This window comes from Podarcis erhardii (genome assembly GCF_964252035.2).
Source record: "Podarcis erhardii genome assembly, chromosome: 3".
Taxonomy (NCBI): domain Eukaryota; kingdom Metazoa; phylum Chordata; class Lepidosauria; order Squamata; family Lacertidae; genus Podarcis; species Podarcis erhardii.
Genome location: NC_138507.1, coordinates 60,171,219 through 60,195,310, shown reverse-complemented (window position 1 = coordinate 60,195,310; position 24,092 = coordinate 60,171,219). Strand labels below are relative to the sequence as shown.

Below are 24,092 nucleotides of genomic sequence, written 5' to 3'. Positions count from 1 at the left end.
TTTATCTTGCAATTTTAGCAACATATAGAATGCAAAAAGTATTTTGGGGGAAACAAGGGAGTAAGTGTAATCTTGCAGGTAATTGCAGAGGAAAAATATTCGTTCTAAATACAAACACAAATATTTCATGATATATAAAATCAGTCAACACATAGGAAATACATTGCAGCTTAGAAATACTGTATATTTACTCTCAAAAGGGGCACAGCCCTCTGCAGCTGGTTATATTGCTTAGCCATTTAGTTTATCACCCAAGATTGATATTGTGAATTATGAAAGTATGCTAATTAATTGATTACCAAATCCTTATTATTTTGCTTAGTCCACAAACTTGTGAAATATAATTAACAATAAAACTAACTACATATCCATGATGTCATTATTCCTTTCCAATCTTAAAACAGCATACATTAAGCTTGCAAATTACACGGGGGTTAGGTTCCAGGGATTGCCAAAATCTCATATAGTCAAAAACCATTGGATTCAGTGGCAGGTGAGATTGCCAAAGGCATTTTCCCCAGAAGCCACCTTCTTTGCAGCCCTTTAGAAAAAAAAAAATTCCCACATGCATACAGCTGAATGTGGCCAAGTTAAATGTGTGTAAGTTGTGAGCTTACTGTACTGTATAATTATTGGAACAGAACTGTTAGGAATGATTTTGTAAATAGAAGAACAAACTAGGGAGTTTCATCACAATTTCTTCTCCTTGAAATCCTAGATTAATTTTCATCATGTGTTTTGTCAATTATGGAGAATCTAAGGAGTCTGTCTGTCTTACTTTCCTTCCAACTTAAAAGACATTTTCTTGTAGTTTGCAGTTGTTATAATTTGTTACTGTTATTACCAAAGCCACTTCATATACCAGGCTGTCTGGAAATCTAGTACTCACAGTGGAGTACTAGATTTATAAAAGCTTCTAAACCTCTTCCTTTTTCCAGTTATTGATTTTCTTGTCAACTCGTCTACACCACATATACTAAGGTACTGTAAGTACAAGGAATTTGGGTGGTTTCTCCCAGAAAAAAACAAGTTAATACACCCAATGTCTTAACTACTTCTGGTTAAAATGAAAACATGCTTATTAAGAAGGCAAACATACACTCCAAAGCATTTCAGAGAGTACAGAATCCTAGCATTACTTCAGCTCTTACAGATGTCAGCAGCAAGGTGTATAATATTTCACCAGCTTGTTTAAGGTTAAGATAAAATGCAAGAGAATCTTTTTATACTAGGCACTCGTAAATAAAATGCACATGCCCCTGGCTGTGCACTCATAATATAAATAACCCAAGATGTGCCTAGGAAGATGAAGAGACAAAAAGGAGCTGACTCCTCTGTTCTCAGTGATGGGGGTCACGATCTTAGGGTTGTCAAATGGCAATTTTTGATTTCAAATATTCCTCTGGCTGGGGGGACCTTGGGATGTGGAGAGGGAAAAGCCCAGTGGACTCTGCAAAGGCAAAGAATAGAGCTAATAGCAAAATAGATTTGTTCCTGAGGCTGTGTGGGCAGAATTGTGGACTAAGCCTGTACCTGAATTTTAGTAGGGCATATAAGAGTCGTGGAAGGAAGTAGCTATGTAAGCAGTCTCCATAGTTGCCCCTGTACCATCTCTTACTTTTACTTTGGTAGCTAAGGAAAGTATGGCATTTCCACTGGGGTGGAAAGGGAAGAATTTGTTTGGCTGCTATGAGAACAGGATGCTGGACTAGATAGGCCATTGGCCTGATCCAGCAAGCTCTTATTATGTTCTTACTGTTAAGTTGTGGGTTGACATAGCCGACGACCAGCAATTTCTCCAAATAGCTCTTTATTTCGTAAGCTGGAATAGAACTGACTGCAAACAGCTCAGCCGGCCTGCTTTTATAGGCAGCTGGCTGTCAACATTGTAACAACAACAGCCCAGAGTTCCCGCCTAAAATAACTGACGCGGACCTGAGGGAAAACTATCTACAGACCTGAGTGAAAACTATATACAGTATCCCCCTGCTGGCCCAGGGTGAAACTTCACTACATAACACTTACCTAGTGCCGGATTTACATATAAGCTAAACAAGCTACAGCTTTGGGCCCCACTCTCTTGTGGGCCCCAAAAAAATTTAAAGGGGAAAAAAACCCTGGATGTACATTTCCAAAATATAAGATAAACAACAAATAAAATGAAACCTCCATACAGCAGCAGTGGCAAATGGCTTTAGATACCTATTAGGTCCAGAAATTACCATATAGCATATATTCAACACAAAAAAAGTTACAATTTGTTGTTGACAAAGGACAGCTGGACATATAAAGGGCCCCATTACCTCCAATAGGTTAGGGCCTCAAACCTAAATCCGGCCCTGTTCTTCCCTGTCTTTAGCTCTGTCTAGCTCTTTCAGTCCTCAGTACAGACTGAGTTGGCCTGTCCTTGGAATAGGTACAAATGCCTCTCTTGTTATATTCAAGCCTTCCCTATAGACACATCCACAAGCGTGTACACTCAAACCACTTGTCATTGCCACATTTAATTGCTGCTGATATTTTTCTGGCCCAGGGCTCATTATGCTTCTTTCTTTCCATGGGAGAAGTGCAGTAACAGCGATTGGTCTTTGACACATTCATATTCGGCAGCAGGTGTTGACATGTACTGGAAGTGCTCAAGTGCTCAACATGGCAATGGGTCTGTGTGCAAAGAGCATCAGTGAGATACTCTTGATACCACACCTGTGGAGTAAGCATTGGGAGGAAGCAATTCCCCAACATACTAGCTCTGTGATAGCAATAGCCACACAGATAACAGAAATGTAGAAGGGCTGCTTGCATTCTGTCTCCTCACCCGCTTCAGTGCTGCTCTTGAGTGTACTTTGAATATATAAAGACAAAAGTGCTGTATCAGTCAGAATTGGATACTTCTCATGGATGATAGCCCTGTAAAGCTCTTACAGTACATTTCATAAAACACAACATATAACCACCAGATATTTTAAAGGTTCTGTAGAAGAAAATGTATGCATGTAAGATAAAAGTCTCATTTTATTATGTCCTGAAATTCTCACCCTTGTCATCTTAAGCTTGAAAGGATTTTATTTTTTTGGTAACTGCCATATCTTTTAATGGGTAATGAAAAATATATTTACAATATATATTTGCATGCATTTTTACACAAGTCAGATAATTAAGGGGTTATTTCCAGCCTCTTGTCCAGCTGTAAAGACAGTGATTTGTCACCTTATATAATTATTATCAAATTAATGGGCTGATGCTTCTCATGAATGTTTCTCTCTCTCTCTCTCTCTCTCTCTCTCTCTCTGTGTGTGTGTGTGTGTGTGTGTGTGAGAGAGAGAGAGAGAGAGAGAGAGAGAGAGAGAGAGAGAGAGACTACAAAGCGTCCTGCAAAATGTCTGGCAAAGGCAGAAGGGCGTTATACATAAACTGTTTACCTTTTGGAAGATTCTCTTTTTCAATAGAAAGGGAACTGAACAAAAGAATACTTGTTTGAATTGATGTTTAGGAAACTGACAGTGAAAGGATTGCCAACTTTGGTGATGACCCATTGCTTTGAAGGAGAGGTTGTTGTTGTTGTTGCTTTAAGTTCTGAGTAGAAGAACAGCAGGTGTCGGTGTCCTTTAGAGGCAGGTGGGTGTATCACACGTTTGGGCAAGTACTCCGTTATTTCAAGCAGAGATCAATAGAACATCCTCCTAGCCTTTTTGCTGGTTCCCGTCTTATTTTATTTGTATCAAAAGTAGGTGGATTTTGTCATCATTGTTACACTGTAGCATTCAGTTTAAAAAACTGCCATTGGTTTTAGGGCAATGTAACTGCGGCCTTCATTTATGCTTCTACTCTTCCCTTTTCTGATAGCTCAGAAACTAGTTATAGTGTGAGCACCTGTCCTTTTTACATGGGGGCATGTAAGATGGTGGAAACTACATCAATCTGAGATACAACCCTGCATCTTTACTGTACTTACTTTGAAATGATCAGTGTGTGAAAACTGGTTGTTGTTTTATTTCGCTTCCGCGGTACCATGATAGCTCCTACAGGGCAGAATAAAGCAGCGAGGAGGCCTTACTCAAAGTCCTCCCCAGTTTAACTATGAATCAAGGTCCTGCTCTTGTTCACCATACCCATAAAAGTCTGTGTTGTTGCTGTTATGTCTTAGTATAATATAATTATATTATTAAGAAGTATATGCTTTGCTGTGCCATATCACACTCCCCAGCCATCCATTTTACATGTATCCACAGACTCTCTTCATTTTTTGCAGGGGGTTGGACTAGATGATCCTCAGGATCCCTTCCAACTCTACAATTCTATGACTCTATTATTCTTTTCCCATGCTTGCAGAATGGAAGCATGCATATCCAGGATGTCTTCAGGATGGGAGAAGAGAACATTCTGGTTAGATGGGTTGGCCTTAGCTAACAAACAGGGATGGAACCTGAAAAATAATTCATGCAAACTGTGTAATCGACCATTGAGTTATGATCCCTCCCAATGTGTAAGGCACATGAATAATCTGCAAACCAAACACCAAGTCAGGGCAAACCAAACACCAAGTCAGATGTGTAATTTTTCACAAAATGATTTAAACGTTTTCATTATATCACTAATATATAATTGTAATTGTAGCTATTTAGACTGGGGCCTGCTTCTTCAAATGCTGTTAACATTTGCTAAGATAAAACAGTATTAAATTCATTGACTTTTATTACATTAACAGGTTGAACCATTGATACAGAAAGGCCATGAAAATTTGGTTCATCACATTCTACTCTATCAATGTAGCAGCAGTCTGAATGATAGTGTATTGGACTATGGTCATGAGTGCTATCATCCAAACATGCCAGATTCATTCCTTACCTGTGAAACAGTCATTTTTGCCTGGGCCATTGGAGGAGAGGTAAGATATATGGTTTTTGTAACTTATTTTGCTAATAGACACTATGGGCAGAATTCACCTAATGAACTCTGGCAGCAGAAGTCCATTGAATTCAGTAGGACTTAAATTAGTCATGATTGATGTACATTCTCTAAGTTGTTGCCTGTATTGAACATGATGAAATCTAAAGCCCAGCTGCCAGAGTCTTGTTGAGCCAAAAATTGTTACATGGAACAAACTGAACTTGGTCTCAGGATGGTTAAATACAATCAACATTAAATCTAGCTGTTGAGCACATTTCTGTATTCTGAGAATTTTTCCAAGGTAAACAAGAGACAACAATGAATAATTTTAAAATTATATGTCATTACTCAGAATAATATGATTCCTGTGGTATAAATCTGTATAAACTCAGCCTAGATTAAGAAAAAAATGATCCAATATTGGGAAATTCCAGTTGGGAAATCTGAGGGTATAGGGCAGAGCTCTCTCCTTAGTGGAATATATGTGCCTTGATCATTGCTGGTGTTTTTAGGAAAACTGACAAGTGTTTTTACCGTAGTCTGCATTTTTGATTGATTAATGTGATGTGCTTGAAGAATTTTAGCTGTTGGTTGTTTTTTAAAAATTAAAAATTACATTGTTCTTTAAAATGCATTGAAATCTTTGTATGCATTGAAAGGCAGGCTATAAATCTATGAATTTGGAATACAGTTGTTGTTGTTTAGTCGTTTAGTCGTGTCCAACTCTTCGTGACCCCATGGACCAGAGCACGCCAGGCACTCCTTTCTTCCACTGTCTCCCGTAGTTTGGTCAGACTCATGTTTGTAGCTTCGAGGACACCGTCCAACCATACAGTACACTGATCCTAAGCTTGTTCCTATAGTGTCTGATAGTGATATACCTTCATTACACTTTGGCCAACAACAGATAAGGAAAGGAGGTAAACAAGGTCCAAGTATCAGTACCAGTTTTCCCCTTTGGTAGAATGATGGGAGCAAATGTATGTATAGTAAAAAAATACGAAATATACACAAAAGGTACACAAAACCCCCAAATTACTGCATGTTTACATGCAGACATAGATATATTTAGTATCAGCAATTTCTGGTAAGTGTCAGTCCTAAGGGATCTGCCATTTTCTCTAGTTGACATATGAGGCTGAAATACGTTCCAAACTAAATTATTAGAACTTTTGGTAGAACCTGGTTAATTGTGTTTGCATGTTTCAAATTCTAGGGCTTTACATATCCTCCTCATGTTGGCTTATCTATCGGGACAGCATCAGATCCTCAGTATGTGCTTATGGAAGTTCATTATGACAACCCATCATACATGGAGGGTATGTTTCTTAACTACTTTTTAACTTTCTAAATTAGTAAAATATGCCAAATGCATTGGCTTCCTAGCCTGCTCATCCCAGAAAATGAAACAGCTAACAGGGAATGAAATCCCACTTTTTCTTAAAGTGTCAGTGCTGATGATAATCTTCTTTGTGAACATCCTGGGCTTGTACTAGCTCTTGCCCATATTCACGTGGAGAACGCAATGTTTGAAATACTGTACATGGAAGCACAGGTTGACATATGCTTCAGTACAAAGTATATGCTGTACTTCCAGGTACAGTATTTATGTGAAATTGCAGCTCTTCTTTTTGCACTGCACAACTTAATCTGAATTTCAAAAGGATAAACTTTTTCACACACAAAAATGGGGAAACACGCACATCTTTTAGTTCTGAAGCTCTTAAAGATGTGATGGGTGGTAATATTTTTGCATGGCATCAAAGTCATTTTGACTTTTTACAGATCAACATTTGAATGAAATTTTGAAGCTGTACTGTTTTAGTTATCAACATATTGTGTGTGTGTGGGGGGGGAATAATACAATGGTTTATTTACTGCATCAGTCACCCAAACAAGGCAGCCTCTGGGTGACGTATAGCCAAGTTTGGAAGCTTCCATCAGTTTTTGTAAATGTTGATTTACAGAAATTCTGGCACATAGGCTGACTGCCTCTGAGCATGTGCTGAGTAGTTTTCCTTTCCAAAACAAATGCTTCCTCCCCTGTCTGGGTGTGTTGTGCAACTGGGTTTTCCATGCTTCCAACTTGACCTGTCTGTCTAGGGTAACAAGGACCTTGCAGATACGATCTTGATACTACGAGGAGCTGCTTGACTGAGGAGGGAGGGACTTGGGATTTACTCTGAGACTGGCTGTCTGGCTGACTCTTTTGCACAGTGGCTGGGAGAGATTAGCTCCACTCAAAACAGCTCGTAGCATGTTAAAAGACAAGAAAAATCCAAACAACAATTAGCCACTTAAAAACTTTAAAGTCTTAGATTTTAAAAGATTCATATTAATGAGAAAGGGCTGTCTGAACCAGAAAAGATAAGATATTTCATAAGACAAACTGTGATAAGACATGCAGTGATGCTGATAGCCAGCTACACTTTACTGTCTGTCCTGTCATATTACGAAAGTGGAAAAACACTGCAGAGATTTGTTGAAATCAGCTCACCATAGACAAAATGATTGCTTCTGTCTCCTAGCGTTGCTGATTTGTTAATTTTGTTATTCCTTTAAAATCACAATTGTATTGGACAGCCCCCCCTTTTTTATAGATATAGTTCATCAAAGGCTGTTAATATTGAAAGTCCTAACTTTTACTGAGTATAGCAAATTAAACAATAGCTTAACAGAAAACAAAACCCCTCACTTATGGTCCTATGTATCAGGGAAAAGGTAAACTTCACTCATGATGGATCTACGTTTATTTAAGCATAATTTTAAGATTCCCAAACTAGACTCAGATCAAAATGATGGCACAGGCAAACTTCTGTACGCTTAGAATTTAGGACCAGGATGTCTTAATTGGCACATTATTATCATTAAATTAAACATGTTCAGCCAAATAATTTCTTTTTAGGACCAGAACTGTTCTTACAATCCTTTTACATACCAATCAAGTCCTGATTCCTCCACTCAGGAAAGAAAATATTTGTTTTGGCAAACTATCTTTTTTTTTTTTTTAAAAAAAAAGTATGTTAGTGTTGCTATTGTTAAACAATTGGGATTCAGAAAGTTTTGCTGATCTGCCAGAAATCACCCCAAGATCCTGACTTACCTTTGTCCACCACTGTTATATGTGCTGTTATATGTATGTTCTATATATAAGAAGGAATAAATAAAATTTAAAAAACATCACAAAATGGAGAGAACATGGGACAGAAAAGAGTTGCTCATGATCAGCCTTACCAAATACTATCAAATAAATATCCCTGACAGAACTCCAGATCATTACAGAAGGATCCATTCCTCCACCCCCTTGATGAATACTGCATCTTAAGTGCTTGTCAGTTCAGATGTGCTTCCTTGGTGCGGGTGGTGTAGAGAGACACTTAGATAATACCCCACAACAACAGAGTGATAACTATGTGTTTATTGTGCTAGAGTGGCTATTTGGAAAGGCCTTACAAGGAACACAAATGCGTACATTTTTTTTTGTTCAGGTCAGAAAAGTACAGAAGTCAGCCTGCTCTAATTAACCACTTTCTTGTGACAATACCTTATTTACAGCTTTCCCAGTTTTGTGACCTCCTTTGACCGGTCTTAAGCACAGGTTCTCCCTTGCATTACTTTCTTGCATAAACTTGACAAGTGGGTCCCAAAGCGACTTTAAAAAAACCCGATAGGATACTTTATGTTGATTTATGGCTGCTTCTGACAATTGCTCTTTTGTTCTCAGGAATGATAGATAACTCTGGGCTGAGGCTATTTTATACCCCAGATTTAAGGAGCTACGATGCTGGAGTTATTGAAGCAGGTCTCTGGGTCAGCCTCTTCCACAACATCCCACCGGGCATGCCAGAATTCACATCAGAGGGTCACTGCACTTTGGAATGCCTAGAGGAAGTATGTCTCCTGCCTTGCACAATTCATTGTGATTCTTTGCATTATCTGAAAATAGCACATTTGAATTGCTTTCTTCTGAAGGAACTAGTGGCTACTGATACAGTCATTACTATACAGACATTTGCAGTACAGTAGGTCCCGGATCAAAAGATGGTTTGTGTGCACATGAGACAGAACTGCACGTGTAGCTCAGCCTTTTAACTTCATTTTTCTCTGCTGAAAAACCCTTTGCACTGTAATTAAAATTGACCTGTCTCTTCAACAGTTGTAACGAGGAAGCAAAAAGTCAAACTCCTGAATCCAAGTTAACTCTAGGGCACATATACCATTCCTTTGGATCCCTGACAGCAGCATGCAAGTTGTTAAATGAAATCAAATGAAAATAGAACAGGAAATAGTGAAAGAAATACTTGATCTTTATGTTTCTTCTCCTGCTGATCTTACAGAATGTGCTTTAAAACTGACCTACAGTTAATAACTCTGACTTTCATTGTGTAGAGCTTTGTTACCAGTTTTCTGGCAGCTGGGCAAATATATTCTATTCAAAATATTGACAGTGCTTTGCTGTTTTCTTGGGGAAGAGAGTTCCACTTTGAATAAATGGCACATATGCAAAACAATGAACGAACAATGCTATTTAAAATACTGAATAATATTGTGTTTGGAAACTCATGGAGGGAGGGAATAGACTGGTCTGGAAGGGCTGTTGAGGAGATGGGATGTGAGAACTTACCAAGCAGGAATAGTTGAGGTTGCTTAATTTTCTAGCTCCCAAAACTCCCCCTCCCCACCTTGCAAACGTCTGAGTGTTTTAAGGAAAGCAAAAGCAGCTCGAAAGTCTGTTCTGCTGGTCAGCCATCATAGGACAGTGACTAGCTGACAACTTGAATTACTGCTCTGTAAATCTACACATGCTTCCATGGTTTCTGCTGTGAGGTTTTTTAAAGGATTCTTTCTTTTCCCCTTTTGTAGGACTGTCTCTGCCTTAAAATTATTATTTTGAAAAGGAATAAATTCTTATGTGTGCAGGAATTATTTTAACATTCTGTCTACAGTGTGTGTGTGTGGTGAGGGGATAATGGCTTTTGTAAGCATATTACAATGCAGTCTATATGCTCTTCTAATACTGAATGTCCTCTCACCCTCTGTGGTAATCTGATAAGTTTCACTGGTCCTTTTCAGGCCCTGGATGCTGAGAGGCCAAGTGGAATTAATGTGTTTGCAGTGCTCCTCCATGCACACCTTGCTGGTAGAGGTATAAGGATGCGTCATTTCCGCAAGGGTGACGAGCAGGAACTTCTGGCCTATGATGATGAGTTTGACTTCAACTTCCAGGAGTTTCAGTATCTGAAAGAAGAAAGGACCATCTTGCCAGTAGGAATCAGTGCTTCTTTCATTTAATAATACTTTTGCCATTTTGCCATTTCTCCAAGCTGAGCTGTCCCCCATTTTTCCTCCTCAACAGCATGGACCAAAAGTTCATGTTTGCCATTGCAAAACACACATTTTGTTCCATGCAGGGATGGGGGAAGGGAAAGAGAAGCTTTCATTTGGAGTAGAGAAATGACAGGTTAAGCCCCCCTCCTCCTCACTTCTCTCCCCAAATCAGCATGTCTTGTTAAAGAAGGGTAATTAGGCTACAATTACATATATTTGCATGTCTTGTGCTGTGGCTTATCAGTAAAAGTTATTACTTCATATTCCAATGAACCTAATGTTTACTTGCATGAATCATTTTCGAGGTCTTGGTTTTTTTCAATTCCTAATTCTCTGTTCACAGCCTTTCATTCTAAACTGATGTTCTGTTTAAGATAAGCTTTTCCTTTGGGCTGTTGCTGTTTTTGTTACTGATAAGAACTTTGGGTTGCCATAAGAGTTAAATATTAGTTGCAGAAACTTGAGACTGAAAGGCTCCTCACCATATAAATCTGTCAGCATTTGTCAGTTGCAGCCTGTCTGATAGACCTCAGGGCTCTGAGGATGGCTAGTCATGACAAATACTGTTATGCATTTGCAAACATGGAAAATTTGCTGCCTGTAGCAACTTTCTTATTGTGGGGAGATCAAATATTACTTCAAATAGTCAACTTGCTTCTAAGCTCCCAAACAGACTACTAAATAACAAGAGAGAGAGAGAGAGAGAGAGAGAGAGAGAGAGAGAGAGAGAGATGCATGGAGTGGCATATAGATGACCCTAGTGTCATTGATTGAGAAGTGTTGTCATTGTCCCCAATAATAACAGTATTAAGATTCATAAACATGACCACTGGGCATGTGCTGGCCACTTTATAATCCTCCAAAAGTTATCTGCCTGCTTTGGGCAGCTGTTTTGTTCTGCTACTACCACTCCTTGCAGTATTAAGGTTTCCCCACACTATTGCAAATGAATATTTAGAAGTATCTGCAGTGACCTACAAAATGTTTAATCCTTGTGTGGTGGTGACTGGACTGGTTGTATGCAAGTACATTCGAATGAGCTCTCAGCCACATATGCCTCACAGGCCCACTTAACATATGCATTTGATGTCCCAGTTTCTATCTTTCTCAGCCCATGATGTGCTTCCACAGTAATGAATATATCATTCATTGGATGCCACTGAGAACAGAATCCATCTAGATGAGAGGCGCAACTCATCCCTATCCCTAACCCAGTTGTGCCTCGTTTGCCCCCAGTCAGATTGCAGGAACGTAGCAGACTTACTGGTTCCAACGCACAGCCTGCTGTGTTACTGACACAATCCCTTGCATGTCTATTTAGATATAACTTCCATTGAGTTTTATGACCCATACTCCCAAGAAAGTGTGCAGCTGAGCAGGCCAATCATTTCCATGTTTACACAGAAGTAAGTTATGTTGGGTTCCATGGGACCTATACCCAAGAAAGCACACCAGAAGCTCGCTGGCTGACACTGGGTCAGTTACTGTCTCTCAGGATTATTGTGAAGACCTTGGTGTGGGTCTGCAGGGAAGAGTTGAACTTGGCTGTTCAGGAACTCTTTTCCAAAGATGCCACTTTGCTACATTGCTTGCAAGCAAGGTGCATGCATCAACTTGCCCTTCATCAGAGGAAAAATATTTTATTCTTACCTATGAATGTCCTTTCTGGGAATAGTATCACAGGTCTTGCTTTTCTGGCAGACTAAAGAGGCCCTGAAGAATTAAATTTAGCAGGGCAGAGTATTTTGCCTTTTCTGTCTTCATTAGGGGCAACTACTTTCTAGAGTTTTACATGAACCTGCTGGTGAAGTTACAGACTAAAAGCATTGCTACCTCCTGGCTTAAATAATTCATTTCTGCCCATGATCCAGTGAGAGAGATTGCCACCTCAGTGTCTCATTGGCTCGTTGCCCCTGAATGAGTGGCGCAGAGCCACTCACAGTGGAAGAGCCCTGTGTGGCGCTCTGACCGACAGGCGGGCTCTTCCCCGGACTCAACTCTCAGGCCCCAGACTCTCGGCCTGGCGCCCCCGAGAGCCTGGCACCTGGGCGCCTGTGGGTAAGACGACCCTGACTCTACTCCGCTGCTCGCTGGCTGGGATGGCTCTGTGGATCTACTATCTTCCTAACCAAATCCCAAATATTCATAGCAACAAACCTTTCTTTCTATGGTCTTTGCTGCTTCTGTTTTGGTACTGAAGAAAAGAAACTATGCTAAGAGAGAATGTTGTAATTCAGCAGTGAAATGCATTGCTGCTATTTGACCACAAATCCAGAAAAAGGTGGTGATTTTTGTGATTGTGTTACTTGTAGATTTTGGTTCTAAGAAACAGTGAAAACTGGAATCTGTGTTACAATGTATTTTACAGTTCCTTTTAACAAATTGTTACATATGCTTTTACTGATAAATATAAATGCCATGTGGCACAAAATAAAATTTCAGCCTACCCTCTACATCTTCAAAAATCAAAATATTAAAACTCAATTTCTCAAAACTGTTAAGATATTTTAAAACGGTCACCCAAAAATGACTTAAACATTATCATTTGTAACAGTGTTTGCCTTAAATGTTGTGTTTCAGGGAGATAATCTGGTCACTGAATGTCATTACAGTACCCTAAATCGATCACATATGACTTGGGTAAGAAACTTTATGACATGGCAGAATGAAAATGTCTTCAGATAAAAATGTTGCAGGAAATGTTGTTTTGAGGCATTTAGGTACTCTTGGCAGATAGCTGCAAGGCTGCTAGAGCTTTGCTGTAGGTGATCTATTAAACTTATAAAGCAGATTTACTTCTGATGCCAGAGAAATTGCATCTGGCCCTCTTTTCTGCCTATAATTTTAGTGTACCATAATAGACCCAATCTAATATTCAAGAACAATGCTTTATATATTACAATGATCTCATTGCCATTGGGACATAATTGAGACATGTCTCACCTCCGTGGGTCATTTGTATGGCAGTTACACAGCAAATAAGATATTAACCTTCCTTTAGCATACTTTTGGGTTAGCTTGTATGTACCATATTAAGGCTCTGTTATTTACTTGTGGGTTTGGGGCCACAAAATCCAACTTTTACTTTGAGGGTACAGAGAACAAGGTTATTTGGGCAGTGGGCTTTGCCACATGCCCTGTGTCCTATATCCTTAACTGCTACTCCTTTTTCTTGCCATCCTTTTAGTGTTTTATGTACATAGTGGCAGCAGCAACCATGATGGATATACAGAGGTAACACCAGAGGGCAGTAGTAGTCAGGTTTGGGAACAAGCAGAGAAGCTTAGATTCTAGGACTGAATTGTCTGTGAACACTACCTTTCTGAAATTTGCACACACGGTCCTAGTTCAGAAAAAAACAGCACAGCAGGAAGACTTCTAGAAGAAAGATTTTTTATTTTTTAAAAAACCTTTTGCAGTCGTCTGGCAGCACCTGTTATGAATAATCCATCTACTGTTTTACTTCAGCTGCAGTAAGAAAAGAATAAAAGTTTCACAGTCAGCAAACAAATAAACAATGGCTTGAGTGCCATTCATACAGTTTATAGTTTTATTTGCTGCCCTTGCTTTGGACATTATCTGCATTTTCTTATTTTCTTATTGATAAGAAGAGGAGTAATTTTAGGAAACATTCTCGATAAAGCCTCAACAAAGGTACCAAGAGATCTGAAAAAAATCCTGAAGTGTGTATTGTTGATTTGTTCACATTTTTAGGGTGGTCTTAGCACCAGAAATGAAATGTGCCTATCCTACCTTCTGTATTATCCAAGAATAAATCTTACCCGATGTGCAAGTATCCCAGACATAATGGAACAACTTCAGTTTATTGGCGTTAAAGAAATATACAGACCAGTGAGGTAAGCAAGGTGGTTTCATAGGCTGAGGAGGTGCAAAACTATATATTGCATTTGATATATCACTCATTGCTATATCCCTCATGGGAGAGAAGGCAGTCCTTAAGATACGTAATACTTAACATAATCAATGTATTAAAATTTGGAGGTGTGGGCGAGATGCACCATGCTTCGCATGCTCTAGAGCAGTGGTTTTCAACCAGTGTGCCATGGCACCCTGGGGTGCCTTGAAGGATGGCCAGGGGGCCGCGAGCAACACTGGCCTCTGTCCCTCTTTCCTTCGCTCCCTCTTCTCATGCTCTCTCATGTCTCTGCCTCCCAAAGGCTTGTGCAGCTGTTTGTTGCAGCAGCCCTGGCTGCAAGCTCCTGGTGCCTCTGGGGCTGGCTAGGGGGTGCTGGTTGCCAGGAGCTGAGGTGACCTCAGAGTGAACATGCAAGCAGGCAAGGGAGCCCAGCCAGCTGCTCCACCAGCCCTTGCTGTTGGGAATGGACAGGCAAGTGGGAGGCCAGGCAGACAGGTGGTACACTAGCCTTTCTTGTTCTTGCTGTATGCAAGGCCCACCTGGGAACTGAGTGCCCAGTGCTGAAAGGGAGTCTTTCCACCATGCAGGCCCAGCAGCACCTGCTGCCTCCCAAGGTTAGGCGGTAGCCTCACATTCACCTTTAGCCAGTCTCCATTGGGCCACCAAGGCTGGGGACATCCTCTTCCCAGGCCCCTGTGGGACAGGAGGGCAGCTCAGAGACCAGGAGTGGCAACAGCGACTGCCCAGAGGACTCCCAAGTAGAGGGGAGGGGAGAGGAAGTTGAAGGAACATTCTACAAGGGAGGGTGTTCAAAAAAGAGTGAGAGGCTGCCAGCTCTGCAGGCAAGGGGTAATATAACTGGGCTCCCGAGCCCCACAGGGGTGACCCAGAAAGAATGTAGTTGGTCAAGGGAGCCATGGACTCAAAAAGGTTGAAAACCTCTGCTCTATAGAGTTCCCTCTTCTATAGGTTGGACAGGGCCTCAGGTGCAAGTTTCCTGGTTAAGGGATGCATTTCCTGCAATAAGGGCTGGCTCATTGGAACTTTTCATTATAAATATTAACAAGAAAGGATGCATTAGTCATTCTGTTGTTGCTGGTATTAATACATTAATACCACAGCAGATAAAAATATTTTTTTCTTTCAGAGAGGCAGCATTCTAAATATTTGGTACTATTATTGTAATAATGGTGGGTTTTGTTTCATTTTGCTTTTAATTCAGGACTTGGCCATTCATTATCAAGAGTCCAAAACAATACAAAAACCTGTCTTTCATGGATGCAATGAACAAGTTTAAATGGTCCAAAGAACAGGGCCTTTCCTACAATGACTTTGTTCTTAGGTTACCAGTGAATGTAAGATGTACCAAGACTGACAATGCAGAGTGGACAGTAAGTGTAATCCTTAAAAACAACAACCAAAAAACTGCTTGAACTACTGCTAATCTGTATATTTTATTAATGTGTCATGGTTGTAAGTTGGAAAGGGTGATTGGATTGCATCAGATATTTTAATTCTTATTTATTTCATTTATGAATCATTTATCATGAGGAATGCCAAAGTGATTTACAATAAAATGGCACATATATATAACAGTTCTCTATATCAGGGATGTCCAACTTCCAAGAGACTACGATCTACTCACACGATTATAACCTGGCAGTGATCTACCCCTTTTCCTTGGGGTTCAGGTCAAAGTTCTTGAGCTTTTTTTAAGGGAAAATCCTCCCATGGGGGGGGGGGATTCAGATCAAATTTGTTTAACTTTTTTTAGGAAATATCCTCCCTTTTTTTAGGGGTTCAGGTCAATGTTGTTGAGCTTTTTTTAGGGAGGTAATATTTGTTAATTTAGGGGCTTAGGTCAAATAGCTAAAAAAAAGGTAAAGGTTCATGTCCAGAACAGATACCAACCAGGATAAAGGCACCTGTCTGATATGCAGTAGGAGGGAGTTGAGTTCCAAAGGGCAGATGCCACCATGCTAAATCACACCACAAATCATCATGAAGGAGGCGTTGTAACTCAGTAGTCACAATGCATCCTTTAACAATGTAAGAATTGACTTGCCTGATGAAACCATCTAGTTCAGTTTCTGTGGAACATATTGGACAATCATATCTGAGATTAATAAGGCAATATATGAATGAGCCATTTGAGTGTGCACCCAGCTCCATCACTCCTCTCTTTGCATGGGTGAATGAACAAACCAGGAAGTCTACCATTAACTATTGTTTCCCATTTCCTTCCAACTGGTTAATGGCATTAGAACAAGGCCGGATATGTAGCTGTGGTTGAAGTCTGATTAATATCCTGATTTGTTTGAAAGCTGTTTACTATCATTTCCCAGTTCAGACAAAACAGAAAAGTATCATTAATGAAAGACTTGCTTGCTTGCCTGTCAGATGGTGTGAAGACTGAAGCAAAAGGCACTTTAAAAGGGCTCACATATATCTTGGCTGAATATACTGATTCGGTATATGAATGGTCTTGGGGATTTGCAAAGTACTTTAGTAACCATAAATTCTATAAAGGAGGGATAATGTCTTATCAAGACACCGAGTACTCTCAGCAGCTAGAAGGTAGCAAGGATTTAGATAATAGATATTAAGGGCATTAAGAAAGTAACTAGCTGTTGATTACGGCCATTGGGTTTAGTTGGGATGAATAAATCTGTGTAAATAGGTGTAAATGCTTAATAATAATAATAAATTGCCAGAGTATTCTGTTTTGTTGGTATTGGTGCTTACTTAGATCAGGATTTCCCAAACTAGGGTCTGCAGCTGTTTTTGGACTACAATGCCCATCATCCCTAGCAGGACCAGTGGTTAGGGATGATGAGAACTGTACTCCAAAAACAGCTGGAGACCCAAGTTTGGATCTGCACCCTGACTTAAACTATAACACATTAATAATATAGATAAGGCACAGATTTCAACTAAATTCTTTATATAGCTCAGTAGTATATGCAGCTTATAATTTTATTTCATTTTAAATTTCAGATACAAGGAATGATAACTTCACCACCTCAAATAGAAAGACCATACAGGACAGAACCAATTGTCTGTAGTTCAACTTCCTGCTTAAACTGCAATCTGTTTTTAACTCTATTGATTGTTCTGTACACGTCAACCACTGCTGCAAGAAGGAGTGGGCCTTTTGTATAATAACTCTGATTGTACTCACTTTCATTTTTTTGTGCCATGCAAGTCCTGAAATGTTTGCACTGTTGCTCTTGTAGATTTATTTTTTTACATATTAATAAACTAAATTCATTTCAAAATAGTGTTCACCTCATTTGAAAGGGGGGGGATATTTCTTTTTTGCAATCTAAATTGATTGGTATTGTTTCATTTTATTCATCCTGGCACATCACACCATGAAAAAAGCTGCTCTGTATTTGGATACCATTGTAATAAACTAAACTTTATCTATGTAACCTTAATAATCATGAAGTTTGTTGAATTATTTCACCTCTGCTCTTGATAAATGTAAGATAAAAAGGTGGTTTTCTGTAGAACTGGCTCTTGCCAGTGCCATATTAGTTCTGCAAACTTTTTTACTCCTTCAACAAAAGCCATAAAAGTGTTGTAAATTACAAACATGAATGAAGCAGAATCATAGAAGTCTGTTTCTGTGATACTGGCTAGTTATTATCCATATAAGAAGTCCTGTGTCCGTGTGTGGGGAAAAACCTTCACTCAGATTAGCAATTTACTAATCTGCCATTCTGGTCTGCCATTCAAGTGTACTATCATAATGTGTGACTTTATGCATTAAAAATTGCCAGCTTATTTGACATGATATTTATTTGACATGATAAATACTATTAGCTTCAGCCACATCATTTGGCCATAAATGGAAATGCTATTTTATACAACTTTTATAAATGTTTACTTGGAAGGAATCCCATTGATCTGAGGTAAATGTACTTCCCAGTAAACATGCTTAGCAGATTGCAGCCATTCAAACAAATGTTCTCACTTCACTTTTCCAATGGTTTTGGAGAAATTTACAGTTTAGATACCTTACCTTTGATTTCCTGTTTACTTTTCACTGCTAGCCATATGAGAAAAAGCTTCTACGCTTTCTGAACAGCTATACAAATGGTTACAAAGTAGGTACAAGTAGGTGTGCTTTACCAAATATGGCTTTTCATTGCTTGGTAAATGTGTGTTTATGGCAGAAGGCCTTTGTTGACTTGGTTTGGAATAAATATAACAAAGCCCTACTCCTTTTTCATGAGCAGTCAACCTAACAGAATATGAACAAATGCAACTTTGTTGTTACCAACCATTCTGTTTTGGTTCTGAGATAATGGAAAGCCATTCAGGCAAAAGGCATTTAGAAGATAAAACTCCTAACGTTGATAGCAAGCAGCACTGGATCGTTTATGCTTTGACGGCATCAGGCTTTTTTAAAGATCACACCTGGCAAAGAAATAGAAGTCTGATTCAGCAATATATGCAAACATGCGCAAAAGGACATTTCTAACAAAACAATATGGAAGCAAATGTGTAAATACTAAATTCCCAGCAATGGAGGGAAAGAGCTGGAAATCAGGATACAGATTGCCAAAAATCGAAACTCAGGTGGAAATGGAATATGTTGGACCTAAATGCAACAGTGAGAACAAAAAGGTAAGAACTTGTCGCCTAACATCCTTTGACCTTGCACACTTGTAAAAAAACAGGCAGTAAAGTATAACGTCTGTCAATAGCTTGTTCAGTTGTTTATTGGCATGTACAGTTTCGGCATACTAAGTCTACATCCCTTTAAAATAGCTGTGAGTAATAAGCATTGGTAAGTACAGTTCAGAAACAGTGCCTATGGGAAAGGAGCATAATGGAACATGTTTGTGTATGATTATCATAGATGGACTTTTGTTTCTCCACACACACACACCGGCACTGAACTCTCCTATAGAAACAGCACAGAGGATGAGGCACTAGAGACTTCATCTGAATGTTAATGTCACACACATATTGGAGTAACCTGTTAGGCCATGGTAGCAGCTCCAGAGCAGTGCACAGCAGAGGAGAGAGATGAGATCCTTCCATCAGAAAAACAGAAATGCTTTCAGTGACAGAGCAATCTTCTTACGGTTATGTTGAATTCCTCCCAAAGCTCTCTCCCACATAATTAAAGCACAGATTTGAAGCAGATAAGAATTGTGTACAGTCATACCTTGATTTTCGAACAGCTTAGTTCCCAAACATTTCAGCTCCTGAATGCTGCAAACCCAGAAGTGACTGTTCTGGTTATTTTGGGAAGCCGAACATCTGACGGAGCTTCCTGCAGCCAATCGGAAGCCGCATTTGGGTTTCCAAACATTTTGGAAGTCGAACGGACTTCTGGAACAGATTCCGTTTGACTTCCAAGGTACAACTGTATTTTACAGTTCACCTTAGTGTGCACTTGCATTCCTCACTTTTCTCAATCCAGAAAACAAAACTGGCACAAGGGTTTCGATCAGAGGAAATATTAATGCAAAAGAAATGCAAAGATGTAATCTTGCATCATGGGACGGGGAATGCCACCTTCAATTGCCTTAAAACTTGTTTATCACTGGCCCATGCTAGGGGCAGCTAGTATGCTGCCACAGAAACAAACAAATCGGTCTTTGGAGAGAGGCTGAGATATCTGATGAAGACAGTCATGATATGGGGCTGATATTGTCTGCTTTTTTAGAGCCTTTCAGCATGTCCTCCTTAAATCTTGTCAGAGTCTCAACAGATGTTAACTTAAAATAATTCATTCTTTTCTTTCTTTAGGTTCATGGTTGCTTTTCCTACTTGTGGGGAGATATCTCAAGGTATGGCTGTGATGTGATAATACAACATTGTGATAATACAACATTAGATGCTTGTTGGGATGAAGAAAAGGGTCTTCATCATGTTTATATAGTAGAACTCCTTACCTGGGAGGTTTTTTTTTAATTCCCCAGTCTCCTTGCTGATTGGCCAAGATATTTATATTCTGACAGGCATTTGACCTGCAATGTTAACTTGTTAATGTACAAGTTTCCGAAAGATACATTTTGGTTTAATAAAGAAAGATATTGATCCTTCAGTCCATAATAAAAATGAAATAAAATATCCTTTTCAATTATTATTTGCAATTTCAGCTAAATTTTATAATGTTCCTAACAGTATATGGATTAATATTATCCTGTATTTAGTTATTAGTTATTTAGTTATTAGTATTTAGTAAATAAACAGACTCCACTTCTCAATAAATGGATTGTCATGCTTTTTCCTCTCACATTCTAACCACATTTAACAATTTACATATCTGAACTATGTCCCGTGGTTTCAATAACCAATCGTCCAATATAGAAGGGTTAGGCTTTTTCCAGTTGGGACTGATTACCATCCACACACTTCTCAGTAAGTGAATAACAATCTCTCTGGCTTCTATGTGAACCATATCATAAACATAATGAAGCTGGCTAACCAAAGGATTCCTAGAAAGAGCATATTCTGTGAATTATTCAATTTCATGAATTGCCATAAGCCAAAAGGACCATATATTCTGGACAGGACCAGACCACATGATTTACATCTCCAACTGTGTTCGTTAGAGCCATTATAAATACTGTATGATTATCCCTTTGAGGAGTTAAGCACCAATGAAAAAGCAGCTTGTACAACTTTTCTTTCAGACTTATACTTACCAGGTTTGGCACATATTTCCACAAATCATTACAATTATTCATTTGAAATTTCAAAGCTCAGGCCTTTCACCCATCTTGTAATGTTACATATAATGAAGAAGAAAAGACTCTTCAAGATCATTTTATCCAAGTTTAGTTGAATTTAAGCCTTTGACAATAACCCTTGAGATTAATTTCTTCTTTGTATTACTCCACACTGCTTACATTTTGTCAGGATTCAAAAGCTTTATCAGATTCCTGTCTGTATTTATTTATGCTATACATAATCCCAAGGGCAGCGTTAACATTGGCAAGAATTAGGTCAAATGCCATTTGTGCTTTTAAATTGGAATTTCTTAACATTTGTGTCCTAAAGCTACCGTACTTCTCATGAGCCTGACACTGCAGTGATCATGGGATTTTGATTGTGTGATTATATGCAGTAGCAGAGCACATGATAGGAAAGAAATCACTTTAGATATTTTTAATATTCCCCCACCCTTAAAAATGGATGTAACGGTTCAACTGGCTGGTGGTGTAACGTCAGATACAAAATCAAGTCACAAATACAAGAGTCCAAAGAATATGCGTATAGCTATTCTTCTGGACCAGGAAGTTACTTTTGGCTGAGTCGCCAGGGACAGAATCGGGGAAGGAGGAGGCATACAGGTGCCACATGCTCTGAAAGTTTGTTTAGCAACCAGGCATTTTCAGGGAAGTAATGCCAGCTAGTCTTTCTTTCTGTTGGTTTTACAGATGGATTTAATGCTCTTTCATCATTCTAGATTTGCATTTTGTATTTTCTTTGTATTTCTCTTACGTGCATGTTAGCATGAGGAACAGAATCACATCTGTTGGCCCTCCCTCTATTTAAATTTACAGCGATGTCTGAAAGTGCATGGATATAACTGATGTTGCTAGTTTAGAAGAAAGTAACTCTCCACCACTGTCTTTTGCTGCAACTGTTAAAATAAACACAGTTCACAGACAGTTAACTCAGAAGCAGCTTTGTCATAATCGAGATGTGTATTCAATCCGTTGCTATTTAACTTGCTATTATGTTGTTCTATTATTTCCCAGTGGTTATTATAGTAACCAGCCATTACAGCCACCAGATCTACAGATATAGAAACATTTATTGACTCATGAAAATGATCAGTTTTGCTTTCAGCAGTGTTTCTTTTGGCTGCATTTATGCTCCCCTTCCCCCTGTTTCTAATGAAACTAGGCTTTGAATAATCTCTTGCTAAGGGAATCTTGTGATTCCACATTGTTTCCGTATATAAATTACTTCAGTTCCAGGAAGAAAATTTCAGTATATCAACACTGTAGAAAATCTCCACCTGTCATTCGGGATTTGGCATGGGGCGACGGCATTCTAAGGTGTTTTTTGAGAGCAGTATGACACCAGGGAGCAAGTGGTGCTGTGGTCTAAATCACTGAGCCTCTTGGGCTGGCCAATCAGAAGGTTGGCAGTTCGAATCCCCACGGCGGAGTGAGCTCCCGTTGCTCTGTCCCAGCTCCTGCCAACCTAGCAGTTTGAAAGCATACCAGTGCAAGTAGATAAATAGGTACCGCTGTGGTGGGAAGGTAAATGGGGTTTCCATATGCTCTGGCTTCTGTCACAGTGTTCTGTTGTGCCAGAAGCAGTTTAGACATGCTGGCCACATGACTTGGAAAGCTTTCTGTGGGCAAACGCCCTGTCCCTTGGCCGGAAGCGAGATGAGCACTGTACCCCATAGTCGCCTTTGACTACTGGACTTAACTATCCAGAGGTCCTTTACCTTTTACCTTACCTTATGACACCAGGAATCTATTTCATGGGTGACGTTCTTCTTTGCAGGGATGGGAAAACAAGACCTGTTGTGTGACACCCCCCCCACCTCGTTTTATGGAGCTGCTAATACCACTGAGCCTCCCAGCCAAACTACATCTTACAATACAGCTGTGTGTAGCATTAGCTTGGCAGCTATTTTTCTTGTTTCCAAGCACTCATGGAAAAGGGGAAGCAGTAGGAGAGGGGTGCTTAATCCTACATGTGCTGTTTTCTATGGAAAAACAGAGAGAGAGAGAGAGAGAGAGAGAGAGAGAGAGAGAGAGAGAGAGAACGAACGCTCTTACTGTATCCAGGGTTTCTGACCTGTCTTTACCTTAGAAATATAGGACTGAAATTCAGGGAACGGGTTGGGAAAAGGGGATCAGAGGCAAAGGGGCCAAAGATCTACGTCACTTTTCCACACTGCAGAGCTGGCAATAGGAGTTCGTATCAATGAGCATTTCCTAAAGCCCACCTCAGCAGGGATCTCCATGGCTGAGCACCAGAGCCTCTTGGAGCTCAGCATTGCTTCTTCCTCTCTCTGACTGGCCCCAGAAGGACAACACCAAGAGGCAACAAACACATGAAGAAGTCTTCAGATCAGTGGCGTAGCGTGGGTTGTCAGCACCCGGGGCAAGGCAAGTAATTTGCGCCCCCTAACCCGTGGATTTGCGCCCCCTAACCCTAACCCCCAGATGTTGCGGCCGGTGCGGCCGGCCCCCCCTGCACCCCCCACGCTACACCACTGCCACAAAGTAGTGCGAGGCTTAATCACATGGCGGGGAAGAAGGCAGCAACTGGGTCCCGGGGGCGTCTCTGATGTGACTTTACGGGCACCATTTGCAAGCGGGGAGCGGCACCCCATCCGCGCGAGCGCGCCCCCAGACGCAGGAGCCGCGCAGGCAGGGCTGGGGACTGAGGCGCCAATGGAGGGGAGATGAAGGGCCTGCGAAGCCCTCGAGCACCAGAGAGCTGCTCCTGGTTTCGCGGGGGGGGGCCTCGGCCGGGGGCGGCAGCCCTTTTGTCCGCAGGATGGCAGCGGCGCCACCGGCCAGCCCCATTACCGGCCCGGCCAGCCTCCCGGGGCGCCAGGGCTCCGCCGCAACTAACACCTTCCCTCCAAAACTGGGCTGGTCGGATGTAGTTCTCTCCTGCGCTCAGCTCTGCGCTGGGCGGCCGCTGCATTTTCCCTCCCCCAGATAGTCCCTCCCTCGCTCTCTCTCCGCTCCGCAATGCACGCCTGGCACCCTCCCCCTCCACAGTGGGCGGCGACCCGGCAGCTCGGATCAGATTCGCACAGCCAGCACTGTGAGAGAGAGAGTGAGCCAGGACCAGGTAGGGGCAGAGAGCTCCGAGTGCGCCCCCAAAAATGTTGCGCCCGGTGCGGCTGGCACCCCTTGCACCCCCCACGCTACGCCACTGCTTCAGATCACAATTGCATAACAGGGCAACTTGTGGTGTCCCAGTGATGCAGCACTTCTAGTCCTCTGGTTTATTCACTTATTTGGCAACAGCATTTCGTGCAATTAGTGTG

General features: G+C 40.6%; 2 protein-coding genes across 2 annotated transcripts in view; both read left to right on the top strand.

Annotated features, from left to right (window-relative positions):
• Nucleotides 1–17,370, top strand: part of MOXD1 (monooxygenase DBH like 1) — a 33,877-nt gene extending 16,507 nt beyond the window's left edge. Inside the window, exons 5-12 of the mRNA XM_081855330.1 lie at nucleotides 4,706–4,885; nucleotides 6,104–6,206; nucleotides 8,612–8,778; nucleotides 9,961–10,152; nucleotides 12,796–12,855; nucleotides 13,930–14,072; nucleotides 15,315–15,483; nucleotides 17,090–17,370. Of these exons, the coding sequence (XP_081711456.1) occupies nucleotides 4,706–4,885; nucleotides 6,104–6,206; nucleotides 8,612–8,778; nucleotides 9,961–10,152; nucleotides 12,796–12,855; nucleotides 13,930–14,072; nucleotides 15,315–15,483; nucleotides 17,090–17,254 (1,179 nt within the window). The 3' untranslated portion in view covers nucleotides 17,255–17,370. The remainder of the gene's footprint in view (nucleotides 1–4,705; nucleotides 4,886–6,103; nucleotides 6,207–8,611; nucleotides 8,779–9,960; nucleotides 10,153–12,795; nucleotides 12,856–13,929; nucleotides 14,073–15,314; nucleotides 15,484–17,089) is intronic.
• Nucleotides 17,371–18,559: 1,189 nt separating this feature from the next.
• Nucleotides 18,560–24,092, top strand: part of LOC309338620 (uncharacterized protein) — a gene marked incomplete at its 5' end in the record, with an annotated part of 131,770 nt that continues 126,237 nt past the window's right edge. The window contains 2 exons of the mRNA XM_081855940.1: nucleotides 18,560–18,727; nucleotides 19,862–19,902. Of these exons, the coding sequence (XP_081712066.1) occupies nucleotides 18,560–18,727; nucleotides 19,862–19,902 (209 nt within the window). The remainder of the gene's footprint in view (nucleotides 18,728–19,861; nucleotides 19,903–24,092) is intronic.